Source organism: Centrocercus urophasianus, unplaced genomic scaffold (assembly GCF_019232065.1).
Source record: "Centrocercus urophasianus isolate 14NV4802_14NV808 unplaced genomic scaffold, USGS_Curo_1.0 seq_11, whole genome shotgun sequence".
Lineage (NCBI taxonomy): Eukaryota > Metazoa > Chordata > Aves > Galliformes > Phasianidae > Centrocercus > Centrocercus urophasianus.
The window spans coordinates 89916389-89936668 of record NW_024884253.1 but is presented as its reverse complement, the minus strand read 5'-3'; the positions used below and the strand labels follow the sequence as shown (position 1 = coordinate 89936668).

Below are 20280 nucleotides of genomic sequence, written 5' to 3'. Positions count from 1 at the left end.
ATAGGTCTCCCTTAGCATCCTCCCCAACTTCAGACTAACAATCCCAGCTCCCTCAGCCGCTCTTCATAAGACTTGTGCTCCAGATCCCTCAACCAGCTCCACTGCCCTTCTTGGATATGCTCCAGGGCCTCGATGTATTTCTTACAGTGAGGGGCCCAAAAAGAACACAGTGCTCTAAGTGCAGCCTCACCAGCGCTGTGTACAGGGGGCAATCACAGGTCCTGCTAGCAACAGTACTCCTGATGTAAGCCAGAACGCCCTGGGCCTTCCTGGCCACCTGAGCATACCACTGGCTCACGTTCAGATGGCTGCTGACAAACATCACCAGATTTCATTCCTCCAACACAGCTTTCCAGCCACTCTTTGCCAAGCCTGTAGCACTGCATAAGGTTGCTGTGACCAAAGTGCAGGACTAGACACTTGGTCCTGTAAAGCTTTACAAAACTGACCTCAGCCCACTCACCCAGCCTAACCAGATGTACAGCCTCTGTACAGCCTTCCTATCCTCAGACAGGCAAATCAACACCTTCTTCCAGCTTGGTGCGATCTGCAAACTTATTGATGGTGCGCCCAACCCCCTCGTCCATATCATTAATGAATATATTACACACAGCTGGTCCCAATATTGACTCCAGGGGAAAATGGCTCATGAACCAGTTGCCAGACAGATTAAACTCCATTTGCTACCATTATCTGATCCTGGCCATCCAGACAGCTTTTTGCCCAGCAAAGAGCATACTTCTTCAAGTCACGAGTTGCCAGTTTCCCCAGGAAAATACTGGGGGAGACAGAGTCAAAGGCTTTGCTAAAGCCCAGGTTGACTACATTCACAGCCTTTCCCTCCACTGGGTGAGTCAGTCATAGAAGGAGGTCAGGTTGGTCAAGAAGGACCTACTTCCCATGAACCTATGGTCCCCTGGTTGTGTGATCACGTTTAAGCTGATCTGCAATGTCTAGGTCTGGTTCCTCTGGTGAGGGTGATGACCCGTAGATGAGCTGATTCATTAAGCCTAGAGGGAGACTATGCCCGCCCTGTCTGCCTCAACTGTGAAAACTGCTGTGCCACATCATCCTGCCGTGCCACACCTAGTTTACTTGTCCCGGTCACTATGCTCACAGGGTTCCCTCTGCATGCTCAAGGCACTACAGTCACTATGCTCACAAGGTTCCCTCTGCATGCTCAAGGCACTACGGTCACTATGCTCACAGGGCTCCCTCTGCATGCTCAAAGCACTACAGTCACTATGCTCACAGGGTTCCCTCTGCATGCTCAAGGCACTACGGTCACTATGCTCACAGGGTTCCCTCTGCATGCTCAAGGCACTACGGTCACTATGCTCACAGGGCTCCCTCTGCATGCTCAAGGCACTATGGTCACTATGCTCACAGGGCTCCCTTTGCATGCTCAAGGCACTACGCCACTGCACCTAGCCCCAGCCACACCTCATCAGCCCACCTCTGCCCAACAGCTGTGGGGTTCCGACCGCTCTCCACACCCTCACATCTCCTTCATTTTAGGACCCCCTCACACACCGTGATCCTCCACCCTGCTGCAGAGCACACCCACACTGGAGCTGGTTGCCTCGGAAAATTTGTGTGTTCTGTTTCCCTACAATAACACACTTTTGGGCTGATGATCTTGTCATCTATCTTTACAGCTGCACATACACCAGAAGCATTATCAGCTAAATAACACAGATATTAAGTCCAAATTGCTCAGAATGAGCCCAATGAGTCTCAGTGATATCTGCAATACCAGAGACCTGAGAACAATAGGGTGACTTAGAACTCGCAAGCAACTATGTCTCCTCAGAGTTCAACTTCTTATCGTGAAAAAAGTTCACACATTGCTGCTAAATTATCTCAAATAGTTTAATACTTTCCTTTCATTTCCTGCTGATAAAATAGCAGGAAAGTCTGAATCACTGAATTTAGAAAACAGCACTCAACTTAAGTAGCTAGATGATGAATGACATCATGCATAATATCTAGAATCTGACAGGCAGGTTTCAAGAGTATATGCACTTTTTTCCTTATTCTGAAAAGCTGTTGAATTTTTTTTTCCATGCACTGTTTCTCCTTTGGGTAATACTGTAAATTTAATGCATTCTAAATTCAGGTAAAATTTACTTATTCAATCCCCCATGAAACCCCCCCAGAGGCTTACCTGGAAGATCAGCTGTATCTAACCTTAGACCACTAAAGCTGAAATACCCTCTCAATGCTCTACCAAGAGTTATATTCTGCAGCTCGACTCACCAGAAAAGATGCAGCTATCAAGACCTGAGCTCAGCAAATCCATGCCCAATTTCAGAACAAAGCAATAACTGCTAATGAAAATCCTTCATGTTCCAGTGACTTCTCAGGTTAATAAGCCCTGGAGATTGACCTGCTTTTTAAGCAGTCTTGTTCACACTATGTTGGTTTAGTTTTTCAGCATGTAAGTAATGAGTGAAGAGCTCTTTCCTAGCATATAACAGGATGAACATTCTTCTCCATTAAAATTTTTGGTGTTTGTACAAATACACCACTCTAATAACACTAAGTGATTGATGACCAGACATTTCTTACAAATGCTATCACCCTTAAAGCATGTGGTGGATAACTTAAATTAATGAGGAAAAACATTTTCTCACATGGCTGTATGGAGCACGCCTAAATTCATAAGTGTTTTCACGCACAGAAACAGCATGTTAGGAGAATATGTATTCCTCAGCAGTATGACTTATTGTGAGACTGTAAAAGGCTAACACTGCTGTCCAAAGATAGATTTGTTTACTCTGGGTGGTCTTCCAAAAAGCTACAATACTCTATGATTTTTGTCATGTCTTTTAAATCTATTTTCTAACCACCTTGACCACTTCCCTGACAGAGCCTCTGGCCCACAACTGGTCAGTTAAAGATAAGGCTAACCTCTCTACCCACAGGCTAGCTAGACGTGCTAATTAACTACACTTTTTCAGGATACTCCTACCTTCAAAGAAATTTAGTCATCACATATAGCAATTAATAGTTCCTCTACTCAGTCACTTCAGCAACTTCAAGGACGATCTTACATAAAAGTAAGTATTTGCTACATCCAAAGAAACACAAAGATTTGAACAAAGGTTAGTTCTCACTGACAACAAGAGATGCCCTAAAAAAAACATGCATATGTACTATTTGTTTCTCCCATAGCCTACTTATAGACCTTCTGTACAGCACGGAAACAAACAAACAATAACAAGAAGAAGAGACAAGTAATACAGAGCTTTTAAAATCTGCAGATTCTAAAACACAACCATAAAAAGTAACAAATAAAGTACCACATCCGTCCAGAAGTCCAGACATTACAGAAAAGGTTTGTGCATCTTCTTCATTGATGCTTATGCCTAGATTTCTGGGGTGGGACAATCAAATACAGAGCAAAAATAATTACAAAATGTCAAAATGAAATACAAAAAAAAAAAAAAAAAAAAAAAAAAAAAAGACAGCTCACAAGATCCCGCTACAGGCAAAAACAAATTATGAATGTCGTAAGCAGTACACCAAGTTCTTACTAAAAATGTAGATAACAATAAATGCAGCTTGTCCTGTTTCCATTTGCATCAAAAAGCCAAGGTTTGCCTGCTCTTATATAATATACCATTACTGTATTTGGTGTGAAGAAACCAGAGAGGTCAGATGTCAGTTTACTCGAAATCACAACAGCAAGACTCATTAACAACAAGGAAATACACCACAGAAATTCCATGCATTAGTAATGGAACTAAAAAAAAACCCAAAACATTGCTTATCTTTATGAGAATCAAAGAAAACAAGAAGAGGTAATGAGTTAAATACAAATCAGGTTGAGCTCCCTGACTGAAATAATTCCATAATTGCTTCTTCTCCCCAAGTACTTAAATTGGTAACATTCTGAGGGTAAAAATTTGATACATTCAAAGAGACAGCTTTGCTCTTCTTCAACATCCAGAAATATCCCACTCATACTTCAATCCCGAATTCCATGGATTGTACTGACTTAAGCTACTACCTTTTCTTCTTCACTGCCTGATAATGCTAATGATCATCATAAAACGGGGTAAAACAGACACTCCGAAATGAGATCACCGATTGTCCAAACACTGGGAGCTAACAAAGTACTCCTTTGTCCTCAGCAGCAAAACAAAAAAGATGCTCTCCCTTCTCTTCTATGTGAATGTCAAAGCATTTTTTTTATTATTATTATTATTATTAATTCCATATGATGCTCCTAACGGGCATCTGGCTACATCCTAAGAACAGGAATTGATCCACAGACAAGTGAAACAAGCACCAATTCCCTTCTCCTGACAGGTCTGGATTTTGCTAGTAAATCCCTGCCCAGGGCAAGAAAACATAGCACTACCGAGCTCATTTTGACAGAGTGTTCTGTGCATCTACCAGAAGCTCAAGACTCACGGATGCAGGTCACTCCAAAAGTAACACACAGAATCGCAGAATGCCAGAGATCAGAAGGGACCTTGAAAGATCATCTAGTCCGATCCCTCTGCTGGAGCAGGAACACCTACTTATTTCCATGGAAACTACAGAAGTTACAAAGAGCACAATCACACTACTTGATAGAGCACATTCTCAGCTACAAAACTCTATTTCTGAACACAGTCACACCATTAGCTATGTGTTTTTCACCAGAGATGTAAAAGACTGCGCTACTAAACATGTGAATGACCATCCAGAACACGGCTTTCCTTCCACACTGCTGCTGCCACTGCTGAAACACACCACCCACTGCACGTATTAACATCCACCATCTAATCTTCCCGAAAGCATCCATGTCAACAGCTGCCATTTTTTACGCATGGAGGAACTCCACAACACACCTTTAGTTCATATGCACCATTTTGTCACACTGTCACTACTGACATCTGTCCCACAACAACAAAATGCAATGGAATATTGGCAGGAAGGTTCAACCTCTACTGTCATACCACCAACATCCACCTCTGATGTCATGGGCCAACAATAATAAAACAGGAGGCAGAGAAGACCTCATACACATCTCACTGAGGCACAGCAAGCTTTACCTCTGCTACACAGAAGGGACAACTAAATCAAACCTACAGAATGTTTCACTGAAGTGAATAAATAACAAACACTAGAATACAGTCTCTTCACTAGCACTTACCACTGGGCCACATCACAAAAGTGTGTCTTCCTAAAATGTTGAGAAACTGCTTGTTAAACACTGCTAGTTTTCACTTGTCAGTAAGGTGCTCTACTGATACAAAGACACTTACGTACATACATACATAAAGTGATAATACACACACTGAAGTCTCTGTGTGTCTATATGTGCATATACACACACCTATAGATTTGAATTGTACGTAAATATATGTACACAAACACATACCAAAAGCAGAAGTTACATTCTTAATAAACATACAACTGCTTGCTTAAAACCAAGTAAAATTTAGAAGGCTGTTATCATATAACATTGCTTGGGAATTAACCTCCAATGGGAAGAAAGCATACCTTGGATCACTAACCAGCAGCTAATTATCAACCTCTAGATGATAACTCCTACCAACATCTCTATTGCTAGTGTTGTAGAATCATGAGAACAATCCTTAAGTATGTTTTTTCAACTACAGATAGAAGTTACAAGTACTTTTAAACTATATTTTCTTTCTATTTTCTGATGTCTGTCCTATTTCCTACACTCTCTCTGCTTTCTCTGGAATATATAAATATGAAAGCAAAATATTGTAACTACAAGAACTTTAAAGAAAGTGAGGAATTAAGAAAATGCTGTGAACCAGGTGAAGAGGAAGGATGCATGCGTATAGAGAAAAGCCAATGACTGAGGGCTACGCTTTGAGAATCAAAACTCTCCAAGGACCTAAGCACAGAAAACAGCACAATGAACCACTGCTGTCATCTTTTTACAATAAAGTTCAGATGGTTTTATACCCTGTAGCTGTTAACATCATGAACAGTGAAAGAGCCTTCAACACAAACTAATTAAAGACTTGCCCACAGAGAAGAATCAATGTTCTTGCTATTTCTTAGAATTCATCTTACAGCAGCTAACGCAGAACTATATTCTGCATGCATGGCAGTACTCCCTCAAGCCCATGGTGACTCAACCTAAATATTTATGTTACTTCCAGAAAAATGAATTACCTCAAAGATAAGACTTCCACAGAGGCTGAATTACTTTTCAGTACATCAGCTGCTATCTTTAGTTGGAGAGAGAAGGATTTCAAAGCAGTATTATTTACTCAGTGGATCAAGAATTGGTTGGATGGTCACAGCCCGAGGGTTGTGGTCAACTTTTCTATATCCAGATAGAGACCAATCATAGAATCATTAAGGTTGGAAAGATCACCAAGATCATCTAGATCAACTATCAACACACACCTATGACCATGCTGTTCAGTGTGACATCTGCTCTATTCTTGAAAATCACCAGGGATGGTGGCTCCACTACCTCCCTGGGCAGCCTGTTCCAATACCTGACCACTCCTTCTGAAAATAAACTTTTCCTAATATCCAGCCTGAACCACCCACAGTGCATGTGGAAAAAGAGCCAAAACCCCATCTTGCAACAACCTCCATTGAAGTGAAAATAAGGTCTTCCCTGCGTCTTCCCTTCTCTGAAGAAACAATCCCAGTTCCCTCATCCTCTCCTTGTAAGACTCATGTTCCAGACCCTTTTCCAGCTTTGCTGCCCTTCTCTGAACATGCTCCAGGGCCTCAATGCCTCTCTTGTAGTAAGAGGCCCAAAACTGAACACAGAACTCAAGGTATGGCCTCACAAGCATCACAAAGAGAGTGATCACCTCCCCAGTCCTACTGACTACACTATTTCTGTGTACAAGACAGGATGCCACTAGCCTTCTTTGCCATCTGGCACACTGCTGGCTCACGTTCAGCCAACTATCAACTACTATCCCCAGATCCTTTTCTTCCACATAGTTTGCCAGTCACTCTGCCTGAAGCCTGTAGCAGTGCATAGAATTTCGGTAACTGAAATGCAGGACTCAGCAACTCAGTCTTCTTAAAGCTCATACAACTGGATTCAGCACATTGATCTAGCCTATCCAGACTCCTCTGTAAAGCCTTCCTACCCTCAGGCAGATTGACTCTTCCTCATGAGTCATGTCCGCAGAGGTCTGCCTTGGGAAGCGTGCCCCTCAGCATCACTAGCAGTGACAGATGCAGTGGGATCAAAACTACCCTCAGCAGGTTTGCTGATGACACCGAGCTGAGTGGTGCACTTGACAAAATAGAAGGAAGTCATCCAGAGGGATCTGGACAAGCTTGAAAACCGGGACTACGCAAGCCAAACAAGATTTAACAAGGCCAAATGCAAACTGTTGCACTTGGATCGCAGCAACCCCAGACATCTAGTGGCTGGTAACCATGCCTGCAGCAGGGGCTTGCAACTAAAGGATTTTAAAATTCCCTTCCAATCCTAGCCACTGTATGATTCTGTAACACAAAGCAAGCAGTTAAGAGACAATTCTGTTTGACACCTTACTGAACACTGATAATGAGCATTTGCCTTCAAAGCAGATACTACACAGCTCTTGACATTCATGGATTTTTTTTACCTTCCAAGAGACAAGTAATATATTAGGATACTAGACCACAGGCCCAAGTACTTGAAGGAAACTTTCTTTCCCTTCACTTTTGCAATTCAACTTTTCCAATATAGTAACATGCTATTACAGCTACTTTCGACAGCAGTGAGTCCTTGATTTTTCACAACTATATAGAAGCTAACAAAAGCACATAAAAAGGTATAACGCTGTCATTAGCCTGGCTGAAATGCCTTTACACCAATGCACACAGCCTGTGAAACAAGCATAAGAGTCACAAGTGATAGTAGGATTAGAAAACTGTGACCTAATTGCTATCACAGAAATACAGTGGAACGATTCACGTGAGTACAACAACTGTGGGCTACAAGCTTTTTAGAAGGAATAAAGAAGGTAGGAAGAGTGAGGGAGGGAGCTGCCTTCTATGCTAAGATACAACTGCAAAGAGCTGCTCCCGAAAAAGTCAAAAACAGGTTGAGAGCTTGTGAGTTAAAATCAAGAACAAGATCCAGTGAAGGATGTCTGGTGGTCAGGGTCTCCTACAGACTGCCTGATTAAAGGGAGCCTGTTAACAAAGGCATCTTGCTTCAGCTTCAAGAGACATCACACTTGGAAGCTCTCATCCTCATGAGACTATCCCAGGTGCTAGGAAAAGGACACGGAAAGCTGCAAGCAAGTCATAACTATTAGGCAAAGTCCATGGTGACTGGAAAAGAAAGATCTGGGGAACTACAGGCCAGTGAGCTTCATACCTGTGCCTGTGAATATGATAAAACAGATGCTCCTGGAAGAGATGTTAAGGCACATGCAAAAGCAGAAGGTAACCCAAGAAGCCAGCACAGCCTGACCAATCCGGCAGCCTTCTACAACGGAGTAATGGCACTGGTGGACAAAGGAAGGGCAACTGATGTCATTAGCATGGATTTCTGCAAGGTTTTTGACATGGTCCCACACCACATCCTTATCTCTGCATTGGAGAGATGTGGTTTTGAAGACTAGAGTATTCAGTGGATAAGCAAATGGTGGCAAGGCTGCAGCCAGAGGGTTGGTGGACCCATGCCCAAGCAGAGGCCACTCAAAAGTGGTCTCCCACAGGGCAATATGCCAAGTAAGAAACCAAATCAGGATGTTCTGACAAATGCATAGCATAGTGAAGCCACCAGAAGCCACCATGATCAGCTCTTCTTCAGACAGAGCCTAGCACAGAAAGGCATCTGGTTGCAGATAAGATGTTTCACAAAACAGAGAGCTGCGCAACACATGAAAACGTGTGTCTAATAAGATTTTAACAACACTAACCAGATTATTAGAGAGAACCTCAGTAAACATACTGTTCTGCTGACCTATTTGCACTAGCTCTGCAGCAACTTGAAAACAGAGTGAAAAATTAACACGAAGAAGGTTGCACATTGAAGGGCAAAAGGGTCCTATAGCTGGAAATAATGGGCTTTAGCTGCAAAATGAAACACTTCTGTTTTTATGAGTCACATGCTAAAGATGTCGCTAGACTAATAAGCCACACAGTACAGTAGCAAGAAATGCTCCTCTACTTCTTATGCCCTAAATTATCTTGTAGTGACTCAGGTCTCTGTGGGTCTTCTGCTGTCATTTTTGTTTTAAATATTCAGGCAACAACCGTCCCTTCATCTGAAAGTCCTAACACTTCATGATAGACTGTAAGCATGGATTTTTTAAGATACAGCTTTTTTTTACTTGACACAACTCCACAGTAAACAGGGTTGTAAACGAACTCTCTTGCAGATGAAACATTCCACTCACAGACAAAAGCAGTGGAAAATCTTTATTAAGAGAAAAGTAGTTTGGCACAGTTACTGCAATAGTTTAACTGCTCTCCTTTACTCCCACATTCTTCCTAGTTTCCAGGAACACTTTAACCATTTTGTTTACGCAATAAAATCAGTAGGAATTTATGTCTGTCATTTTAACTGCCTCCTGCCAACTCCAGGGTGTTGTGGGATTTATTTCTTTATTTCTGGAGAGTTCTGTTTCGTTTCCATTTATGCTGTTACAATGGCAGAATGTTAGCACTGTGAAGATGTTTACTTTTTTAATTAAATACTCACACAGCAACTGTTTAGTCATATTTAAGCTATACATGGCAAATCGGGTACAAAATGATTAAAACTTAATCCAGTCTGGAACTGAAGGCTGGTTTTAGACCTCCTTCATCAGACTTAAAAAGATCCAATGCCGCAATACTTCATCCAGAAATGCATTTCAACAAGACTAGGGCTCCTTGTTGCCAGTAGCCCACATGAAACAAATGGGGAAGAAAAAAAAAAAAAAAAAAAAAAGGAAAAAGCAAGACTGCCTAGTTTGTTTTTTTTTGCAGCTGAGGACAGTTCAAGCAGTACTGTGAGGTCTAGGAAGTCTGCATGCTCATCATGAATTAAGGACTTACACTCAGAGAAAGGATCAGAGTAACACTGGTTTAAAATGGATGACTTCGAGATTAAGAAAAACAACCTTCTTGAAAAACTGTTCATTATACAGATAAGACCTAAGGCGTGTTCATGCTTTGATTCACAGCAACTCTTAATCTCTTACATAGTAAGAGAGTCTCAAAGATCTTCAAGGAAAGAAACCATCACGAGCTACAAAGATCATCAGCACGATACTTAAGTTGCTGGCATTTACTTCAAGTGTTTGCATTATTTTTAATTTTAAAAATGACAAAAAGAAACAGGGAGTGCACAAGAATCAGCTACCAACTCCCCTTCCAGCTATCTACAGGGCTCAGATTCTGAATGCATCGAAATGCAGGTATGTCTCCAGCCCAGCTTGCTTTATGGAAGCTTTCTTCAGTTATGTAACTCACGCTGTCACTACATGCTATATTCCCAAATGTGGTCTAATATTCATGATGCAGCTTGGTCACTACAATCATCAAACATTACACTATGTTTCCCCTTAATTTTTTTTCCCCCTATTTAATTTTCTAGGCGAGTAGGATCTCACCTTAAGTTAACATATTTAAAGTACTGTCAAAATGCCACACACTTCCCAGTGTCACAGCAACAGCATGCCAATTTTAAAGTATTGTGATTTAAGCCAGCAGATGGATAAACATGACAGTTTTTTGCTCATTCCTCCTCTCTTCCCAGTGGGATGGTGGAGAGAATCAGGGGAAAAAAAGAAAACATAAGTACAGCTTGTGGATTGACAAGATAGAGAAAAGGATGATAATTATGTTTATATATATATGTATATATTAACAAGTGATGCACGAGCAATTGCTTACTACCCCACAACTAATATCTAGCTAGTCCCCAGCAGTAGCAGAGAGAGAGATAGAGATAAACTCTCATCCTCTTCAAAACTCCCCCTGCTTGATATCATACAGTATGGAATATCCCTTTGGTCACATTAAGTCAGATGTCCTAATTACATTCCCTCCCAGCTCCTTGGGCCTTCGCTGTGATTGGCTTTGCCTCCATACACAGAAGGTGGTGAGGCACTGGAACAGGTTGCCCAAGTAGGCTGTGGATGCCCCATCCCTGGAGGCATTCAGGGCCAGGCTGGATGTGGCTCTGGACTCTGGTGGTTGACAATCCTGCACACAGCAGGGCAGCTGAAACTAGATGATCATCGTGGTCCTTTTCAACCCAGGCCATTCTAGGATTCTAAGATTCTATACAACACTTCTTAGCTGCAACTAGAAAAGTCAGTGCGTTATCAACGTTATTTTTTTCCAAAAAACAAAACAGACCATCATACCAGAGACTCACACAAAAACAATTATATTCCATCTGAAACTAAGACATACAGACTCTCTCAGCTCCCCAGAGTGCTGCGTCACTTGTTTAAGAACTGAAATTCTACAATCATTTCTACCAGGACCACCTCAAAATATATTCCCTGAACCAGTGTGTTTATGGCTAGGTTAAACTAATAAAAAGATACCCAAGTTCATCTAAAGTAATATTACTTTTAGTTCAAAGTCTGGATCAAGGAACGCTCGTATTGCATGTCAGGTGTCAATGCCAGCATTTAAACGTTAATTTAATCATTACCTGAACAGGAGGGGTGAATCATCAAACAGAAGTGTGACAAGTGCTTCAATTCAGCTTTATTTCACTTATCGGTGGCTTAAGGTATAAAATACTACTGCATTACTGACAACTCCTCCTATTTACCAAACCTGTAACTAACTTCGTAATTCCCCAGAAAGGGCTGGGAAGATTCAAAGTATCCAAAAACCTCTCAAATCTTGCTCTACACTAACACTGGGTTACAACATAACAGAGCTGGGACAAGATATAATTCAAAAAAAGCAGAGGAAAATTAAATAGAAATAAAACACATTTCTGCATTGATCAAATATAACAGTAATACAATAAAGATAAAAATGATATTCACATGGAAAATACATAAGTTACATAGTCACCACAGCTTGCTTGTAAATGAAGTAAAATATGAAATATCTGTAATCCAGGTTAAGTGGTTTAAAAAGAATCAAGAAACTTTTCTAATATTGCAGACTGGGGCAATTATGCAAATATACATGAGCAGGTTGTTCATCTGCTCAGCCCTGCACTAAGTCGAACTGTAATGCAGAGAAATTATCAACTCCAGCTCCAAAACCTTCACGTTTGAGGTACTACTGAGGAGATACAGGTAATCATATGGTCCTCAGTGTAATGAAGCACATGCAGGTACCACAGACTTCAACCACTAAATAATAATTCCCCACAATTAATAGCTGCATCAAACAGCTCAGTCGTAACTATGATTACCAGGCAGGGAGGAAATAAGCAGCTCACTCCTTCTCGAATCTTCCAGTTTTACTGCTGTTTTCGTAGAGTTCACTACATATGAAGTTACTGTTACCAAGTATGCTTTTCTGAGGTGGGATAAAGTATCTAACAACGTGGTGACACATTCATTCAAGCTTACCTGACAGTTAACCATTCATTTTTCACAAAGTTTTTAGAACTGGACACTAGCAGAGGACACATTTTTTGTAAGTGAGCTCAACACCTCCCAGAACAACAGCTGCTACACATTAATAAAGCTCATTTAGCTGTTACAATGTTGAATTACAGCCACCTTCTTGCAACAAGCAGATAACCCATCACTACACAAACAAAATGCTACCAACTAACCAACCTATAACCTTCCCTCATTTCTCTCCACATAACTTCATTTTAGCCCATAAAATACTACAAGCTCTGTCAGGAACTTGCATTCAATGCAAACAGCTATCGTTTTCTCAGGACAAATTACTAAAAAGCAAGGCTTTCTCATTAATACACAAAGGAACTTCAGTTGTTCTTAACTACAGGTTTTTCTTCTTCCTCTCTTCTTCTCTATGTCAACTTGCTCACTTATGCACAACAGCAGGGAGAATTTACCAGAAGCAGAAGAATCAGGATTTGGCTCTGTAACAGTTAGTTTATTTTTTTTCATATTTAAATTGAGATTAACTGCACACAGTTTCGTTTCAAGCACTTCAGAGCTGGCAAAGGAACAGACAACTTAAAGTTCTATCTTTTCCAAAACTCTGCTTTACAAAGCCCACATTGTAAGTTAAAATGGATTCCTACTAAACTGAAACTACTAGTAGTCACAGCTCCACTCTGTGCAGCTCCTTTTCTTTTTCATCCCTCACAATTAAGAACCAGGTAACTAAAACCTACCAACACTGAATAAGGATGGTAAGTCTGCTGCATGTTTGCAACAGGAAAAAAAAGAGAAAAACAGAAACAGAGGAAAAAAAAAAAAAAAAAAAAAAAAAAAAAGCCTAGTCTAGTGGTTGGCAACCCTGCCCACAGCAAGAGGGTTGAATCTAGATGATCTTTGAGGTCCTTTTCAACCCAAGCCTTTCTATGAATGATTCTGTGAGAACGATAGGAAGGGTGAAACACTACATACTATCAAGGGTTCCTTCTGTATATTGCACCTATAAAACCTGTAAAAAGTTATCCCATGAAGACCTTAATATGGAATTGTCACAATCATCAATCCACCCATTCGGGGAATGTTTTCAAAGGCTCTCAACAGAAATGCTCGTAGAACCTTAGGTTCTGCTTGTTTTTAAATCTCAAGCAGGGCCACAGAGCACAGGACCACATCAAATAACTCCAGGGAGACAGACTCCACAATCACTCCTGACAACCTGTGCCAGTGCTACATCACCTCTCCAAGAACAGTAACAAAAGTGCTTCCTGATGTTGGTGTGAATGAGGTCCAGCAGAGCAGAACTGCACGTAGATCACTAACATAGTGCCATGGCTTTATGGTTTTTGTTATCAGTATTCCACATCATGACATCACGTAGTGCACTGGGAGAGTTGATGCTCCAGTTCCGTGAACTGACGATAGTTCAAGATATACACATCTCAGAAGAGAAGAACTGCATACCCCAGAGGGCTGTTCCCTGCTCTCTTTCCATTTTCCATTCAGAATAAAAAATAAAGCTGTTTGCAGATCACAAGGCACCCCTTTTCCCTTTCTGCTCATCTCTGCAGGATGCGTGCACCCTAGCCATCGTGCCTTCAACATTAGAGTAAGTGCCCAAAAACTGAAGGCCTCTCTCTCATTTTTTTTTTTTATTAGCCTCAATTGTAACTGTATTGTAACACATTGTGTTATCTTGTATTCCTATCTCTTTTTTTTATTAAATTAGCTTTCCTCCTCAGATCGTTCCCGCTGTTTTGTCTTTAGGCACATCTCCCTACCTTCTTCCATTTTTCCCCTTCCCCCTTTCTCAGGGTGTGGGTCAGTGGGTCCCCCTGCCCCATTAGCATAGAATGGCCCGGGTTGGAAGGGACCTCAGGAATCATGAATCTCCAACCCCCCTGCCACATGCAGGGCCACCAATCTCACCATTTAATACCAGACCAGGCTGCCCAGGGCCCCATCCAAACTGGCCTTGAACACCTCCAGGGATGGACGGGGCATCCACAGCCTCTCTGGGCAGCTGTTCCAGCACCTCATCACTCTCTCTGTGAAGAATTCTCCCTTGACATTCAACCTAAATCTTCCCTCCCTCAACTTCAAACCATTTCCCCTTGTCCTGCAGTTATCAACCCTTTCAAAGAGTTGACTCCCCTCCTGTTTGTAGGCTCCCTTTAGGTACTGAAAGGCTGCAATGAGGTCAACCCACAGTCTTCTTTTTCTCCAGGCTGAACAAGCCCAGCTCCCTCAGCCTGTCTTCACAGGGGACATGCTCCAGCCCTCTAATCATCTTTGTGGTCCTCCTCTAGTAACAAGACTGGGCCAAACCAGCCCATAATCCGCTGAAACACAGTTTCTTAGTTTCTTAATTACAGTCTTCCAGCTCTGGGTTATAAGGACTCAAATCCACAGCAACCTGGAAAAAAACTCTATTCCCACTTCCAGAGGTCTTTTTTTCAGGAATACCAGTACACTGTTTCTAACAATAAGTCTCACCAAGAGGATCTTGACAGAATTCTCCTACTAAGCAGGCATCACGGCTTTATGATTTTATTGTTGGTATCCCACACCATAACATCATGAAGTACACTGGGAGTTGCAGAGTTAATGCTGTAGTCCCATGGATTGTCAATAGCTATGGGTACTAGTCCCAGAAGAGAAGAACTACAGCTTCCAGAAGACTTCATTGTTCTGTTTTTCATTTAAGGGAAAGACAGAACTGGTTAGAATCTCAAGACTGCCCTTTTTCTTCTGCTCTTTGCAGTGTGTGCTCCCTAGCTGTGTCACCTTCACCATTAGAGTAATGCCTTTGGTTTTCAGACAAACTCTCTCCCATTTTATCTGTTTTATTAGCTTCAACTGCAATTGTAGTGGATTATATTGTGTTATCTCATATTCCTCTATTATGTTAAGTAAAATAGTTTTCTCCCTTGGCTCGTAGCCGCTGGTTGTTTTTTTTTTTTTTGGTTTTTTTTTTTTGTTTTTTTTTTTTTTTAGGCCCATCTCTCCACCTTTGCCCTAAATCGTCTCCCAAGGGTGTGGGTTCCTCTGCCCTATTAGTCAAGGAACTAAGCCAGAACCGTGACAGCAGGCTTCTTTCTCATAATATCAGCAATTTCTACTAAGTTAAATACAACTAAATCCTTAGAACTTTGGGACTAACCTCTAGAAAGACAGAATAAATGTTTTAAAGGCATGCATACGTATAACTGCGTATGATAACTGTAACACTGAACAAGCAAGGTTCATCCACACTGTTCACCCACAAATTCAGCAACACCTGTAGAAGATAAATAGCACATTCCTTCCACATTCAAATATCTTACCACCCTCTCTACCCCTCAAAGGGATCATAAGGTGTTGGAAGAGTGTGGGAGGGAAGGCATGTGGCAGAAGACCCATCTCAAATTTGCAGACGGTCCTAATATCACTAAGGAAAAAGATACTATTTTTCCCTCGTGCATCAGATGAAAAGACCAAACGTTCTGCTACTAGGAGGTAAGCCACGCATGCAGAACATAGACTGTTTTACTAACATGCAGTTACAAGAGTTGAACATTAACCAGACTAAATCAGTACACTGGATCAAAGCCTCTTTATTTCAACAGCTTGCAGAAATCACTTAGAGTTTTCTCCAGATTTAACTTCTGCCTAAAGTCTTTCCCACAAGGATCCTATGGAGAACAGGTAAGTCTGTTTAGTCCTACATAGAAAGGTGGAAGAATGAAGAAGCACAGCAGTAGCAAGCAGAGACCAATGCCAGAAGCAGCTAAGTCTCCAGTCCATGCATCCAGAATGAGTATCTCTTCGTCATTACAGTGAGTGATCAGGCATGAAGACTAAGCATTAGACTGAGACTATAAAGCAGATAGAAAAATGAAACAAATGACCATTCTTGAGAATTTTAGCAAAGTAATGCACAGAATAGCCTTCATGGCTCAGTGAATCAGTGTCACTTCGTCAGTCTGAGGCTGAATTCCATCTGTCAAACACTGAGCACACATCATTCGCACAATCCTAAGAGGCCCTGGCTTAGTCTGGAACCCATCCTAATAGCACAGTAATAAAAACACACAGTCCAACTGCCTATAGCAGCTCCTCCCCCACACTAAAACAAAACAAAGAACATAAACAAAAACAAGCCACAGTACTGCATAAAGAAGGAAATAAAGTGAGGTAATATTTATATTCAGTCCACAAGGAAGTCCAGAGTCACTGATTCCTACAGATTTTGATATTAATATGAATTTTATTTCCTTCTAATTGCAAGAAATTAAACAGAGCACATCACACATTACTCACCTCTGCATGAAATGCCTTGGCTATCAATTGCTTGTTTGCAGAATCCACAAATTCTGGGTTTCTTAAAGGACTTGTTTTTGAAAGTATGAGACTTCGATGCTGTTTCTCGAGGCTGGAAGAAAGGGGAATAATGTTAGATCTTCTCTCAGCTTTTCAGTCATATTTTTAAACGTAACAGCATGTCTCTGGTACTCCCTGTCTCACATGGGTTTTCCGCTCTTAAACAAGGGAAGTAACAAGTCATAAGAAACTTCTCATGCAAGACATGTTATATCTTAACGCCAGATTTTCCTGTGACAATCTTCTACAAAGAAACAGAGAACAATCTCCACAGTATGAACAGCATTCTGACCTAAGGTCTCACCCATATGAAAAGCTGCACTGGTTCAGCTTATACTGGTTAAAAATTAGCTAAGTAACGCACTCAGTTATCATGGTAACCAATATAACTTGCCTTGCTGCAGCAGAGTTTAGTTTCCTTACTAACTGAAAAGCACCAAGAGCAAACAGGCAAGTTTGGTTTCAACAATTTACTAAGTTTAAAATCAATTTTGCTTTTTTTCTCCTTGCATAAGAAAATACATTGAAGTTACTTCCCCCTTCCCCCCCCCAGTATGTCACAGTAACTGAAATATTATATTAAAAAATAACAGTGAAATCTCTAATGAGGACAGAAAAGCAAAAAATGCCATATAAGCTAAGGCTTCTATATGGCTAATTATTATTATGGCTTTAAGTAACAGAAAGTTACTGAAAGTCTGAAACAGAGCTCATATGTCCTCTGGCAGGGCATAACAACCTTCAGTTTCATTGGCAGACTTCTGGAAAATACCATTAATTGTGCAACTGAAAGCTAATTAACTTTTCTGGTTCCTTCCTTTCATTAAGTATTCAGTAAATCAAACAAATAAATTACATAAAATAAGGCCATTATTCATGAAACAGGTTAGGAAAGAGGGAAAGATTCACTGCATCATGCAATGAGGTTACCTAGGATTTCTTTGTGGCTTTGAGCAACACGGCCCTAGACAGAATGTTTAGTCATCTCTAAAAATATCCACACTGAAGCTGCTGTGAAGACACAAGAAGTGTCTTAAAAATGATGCGTCACAGACCTCAGCTACTTCCACATGTGTTTCAACAAGGGCCTACCTCGAGCTTCAGAGGAGCCCTTAAGAGCTTAAGTGGCAGCAAACAACTCCGAGCAAGCCATTTAAGTGTATCAGTTTGCAGAACTTAACAAGGGAAACAGCAGAAGATCCCTTGTCAATAGAAGTACTGGACAAAATACTGGACAAGGAAGTCTGAATTGCACTTAGTGTCACATTAGACATTTCAATCACTAACCACAGAAGTCAAATTCCCTTACACCTCCCCATTTCTAAACTTGTTCAGATTTACATCATGCTACATCACATTAAATTGAAGGCTGTTGTCATAATTTACATCAAATTGGCATTCCCATGGAAAAAAAAAAAATCTTAAAATCTGCCAATTTTTTTCATAGACTCACAGAAGCCTTAGAGTTGGAAGGGACCTCTGAAGGCCATCTAGTCCAACGCAATGAACAGGACACCACAGCTAGACCAGGTTGCCCAGGGAATGCCCCAACACAACGCTCGGTAACGTGCTCCAGTGCCTCACCACCTTCCCTGTAAGAAATTTCTTCTTTACATCCAACATAAATCTACCATCCCTGAGCTCGAAGCCAGTTTTCCTTGTTCTATTGCCACAGATCTGCTAAAGAATCTGTCCCCTTCTTTCCTGTAGCTCCCCTTCAGAGACCAAAAGGCCACCTCAGAGCCTTCTCTTCTCCAAGTTGAGCAGTCCCAGCTCTCTCAGCCTGTCCTCATAGGAGAGGCGCTCCATTCTGTGGACCATTTTTGTGGCCCTTCAGTGGACGTGCTCCAACAGATCTACTTCTCTCCTGCACTGAGGACTCTGCATCTGGATGCAGTACTCCAGGCGAGGCCTCACCAGCACAGAGCAGAGGTGCAAGATCATTTCCCTCTACCTGCTTGTCACGCCATCTCCTTATGCAGCCTAGGATATGGCTGGCTTTCTGGGCTGTGAGGGCACATTGCTGGCTCACGTCCAGCTTGCCATCCACCAGCATCCACAGGTCTTCTTTGGCAGGACTGCACTCAATTCTTTCGTCCCCCAGTTTACATTAGTAATGGGGGCTGCATCAATCCAGGTGCAAGATCTTGCATTTGGATTTGCTGAACCTCACGAGGTACTCCTGGGTCCACTGCCCAAGCCTGTCCAGGTCCCTCTGGATAGCATCCCATCCTCCTGGTGTGTCAACCATACCCCACAACTTGGTGTCATCAGCAAACTTGCTGAGAGTGCACTCAACCCCACTGTCAGGGTTCCTAATGCAGGTCTATCAGCCCCAACTCCAACCCCTGGGGGACATCACTCACCACCAATCTCTATCAGACACTGAGCCACTGATCATCATTGTCTGAAGAACTGGCCGCAGGATTAAGCTCATTGAAAAGTCCACCTATCACATCCATATCTTTCCAATTTGGAGAGAAGGATGTTGTGGGATACCAAAGGCATTTCTGAAGTCCAGACGGATTACATCAGTGGCTCTTCCCCTGTCCATCAATGCCGTAACATGGTTCTGGGCTTTTTTCCATTTGAAAATACAGACGATGTTTCTGAAAAGACTAAAACGACCAGGCAGAAAACTGTCATTATATCCATGTAATGCAACTTAGAAAGTTCAAGCACTGTGCCCAAAAATCTGAGGGGCTCTCATCTTTACAGCCTCTTTTTACCTTAAGAATTAGCAATACCATCATCTCCACTGGTATTCAAAGAGTTGCTGTAGCTTCTCTGCTTTGTAGATAAGAAAATACATTATGAATCATAGAATGACCTGGGTTGGAAGGGATCTCAAGGATCACGAATCTCCAACACCTCTGCCTCATGCAGAACCGCAAATCTCCCCATTTAATACCAGACCAGGCTGCCCAGGGCCCCATCCAACCTGGCCTTGAACACCTCCAGGGATGGACGGGGCATCCACAGCCTCTCCGGGCAGCTGTTCCAGCACCTCACCATTCTCATAGTAAAGAATTTCTCCCTGACATCCAACCTAAATCTTCCCTCCCTCAACTTCAAACCATTTCCCCTAGTCCTGCCGTTATCTACCCTTTCAAACAGTTGATTCCCCTCCTGTTTGTAGGCTCCCTTTAGGTACTGAAAAGCTGCAATGAGGTCACCCCACAGCCTTCTTTTCTCCAAGCTGAACAAGCCCAGCTCCCTCAGCCTGCCTTCATAGGGGAGGTGCTCCAGTCCCCTGATCATCTTCATGGCTCTCCTCTGAACCCTCTCAACAGCTCTCTGTCTTTCTTGTACTGGGGCTCCAGACCTGGACACAGTGCTGCAGATGGGATCTCACAAGAGCAGAGTAGAGGGGGACAATCACCTCCCTGTCCCTGCTGGACACCCCTCTTCTGATGGAGCCCAAGAT

The 20280-nt window shown here is 42.0% G+C and overlaps 1 protein-coding gene across 8 annotated transcripts in view; it reads right to left on the bottom strand.

Moving 5' to 3' along the window:
- The window catches only part of TNS3 (tensin 3), a 210993-nt gene that overhangs the window by 134723 nt on the left and 55990 nt on the right, over positions 1–20280 (bottom strand). For all 8 annotated transcript variants that reach the window (XM_042839564.1, XM_042839604.1, XM_042839609.1 and 5 more), the window contains exon 2: positions 16794–16905. In XM_042839564.1, the coding sequence (XP_042695498.1) occupies positions 16794–16905 (112 nt within the window). The remainder of the gene's footprint in view (positions 1–16793; positions 16906–20280) is intronic.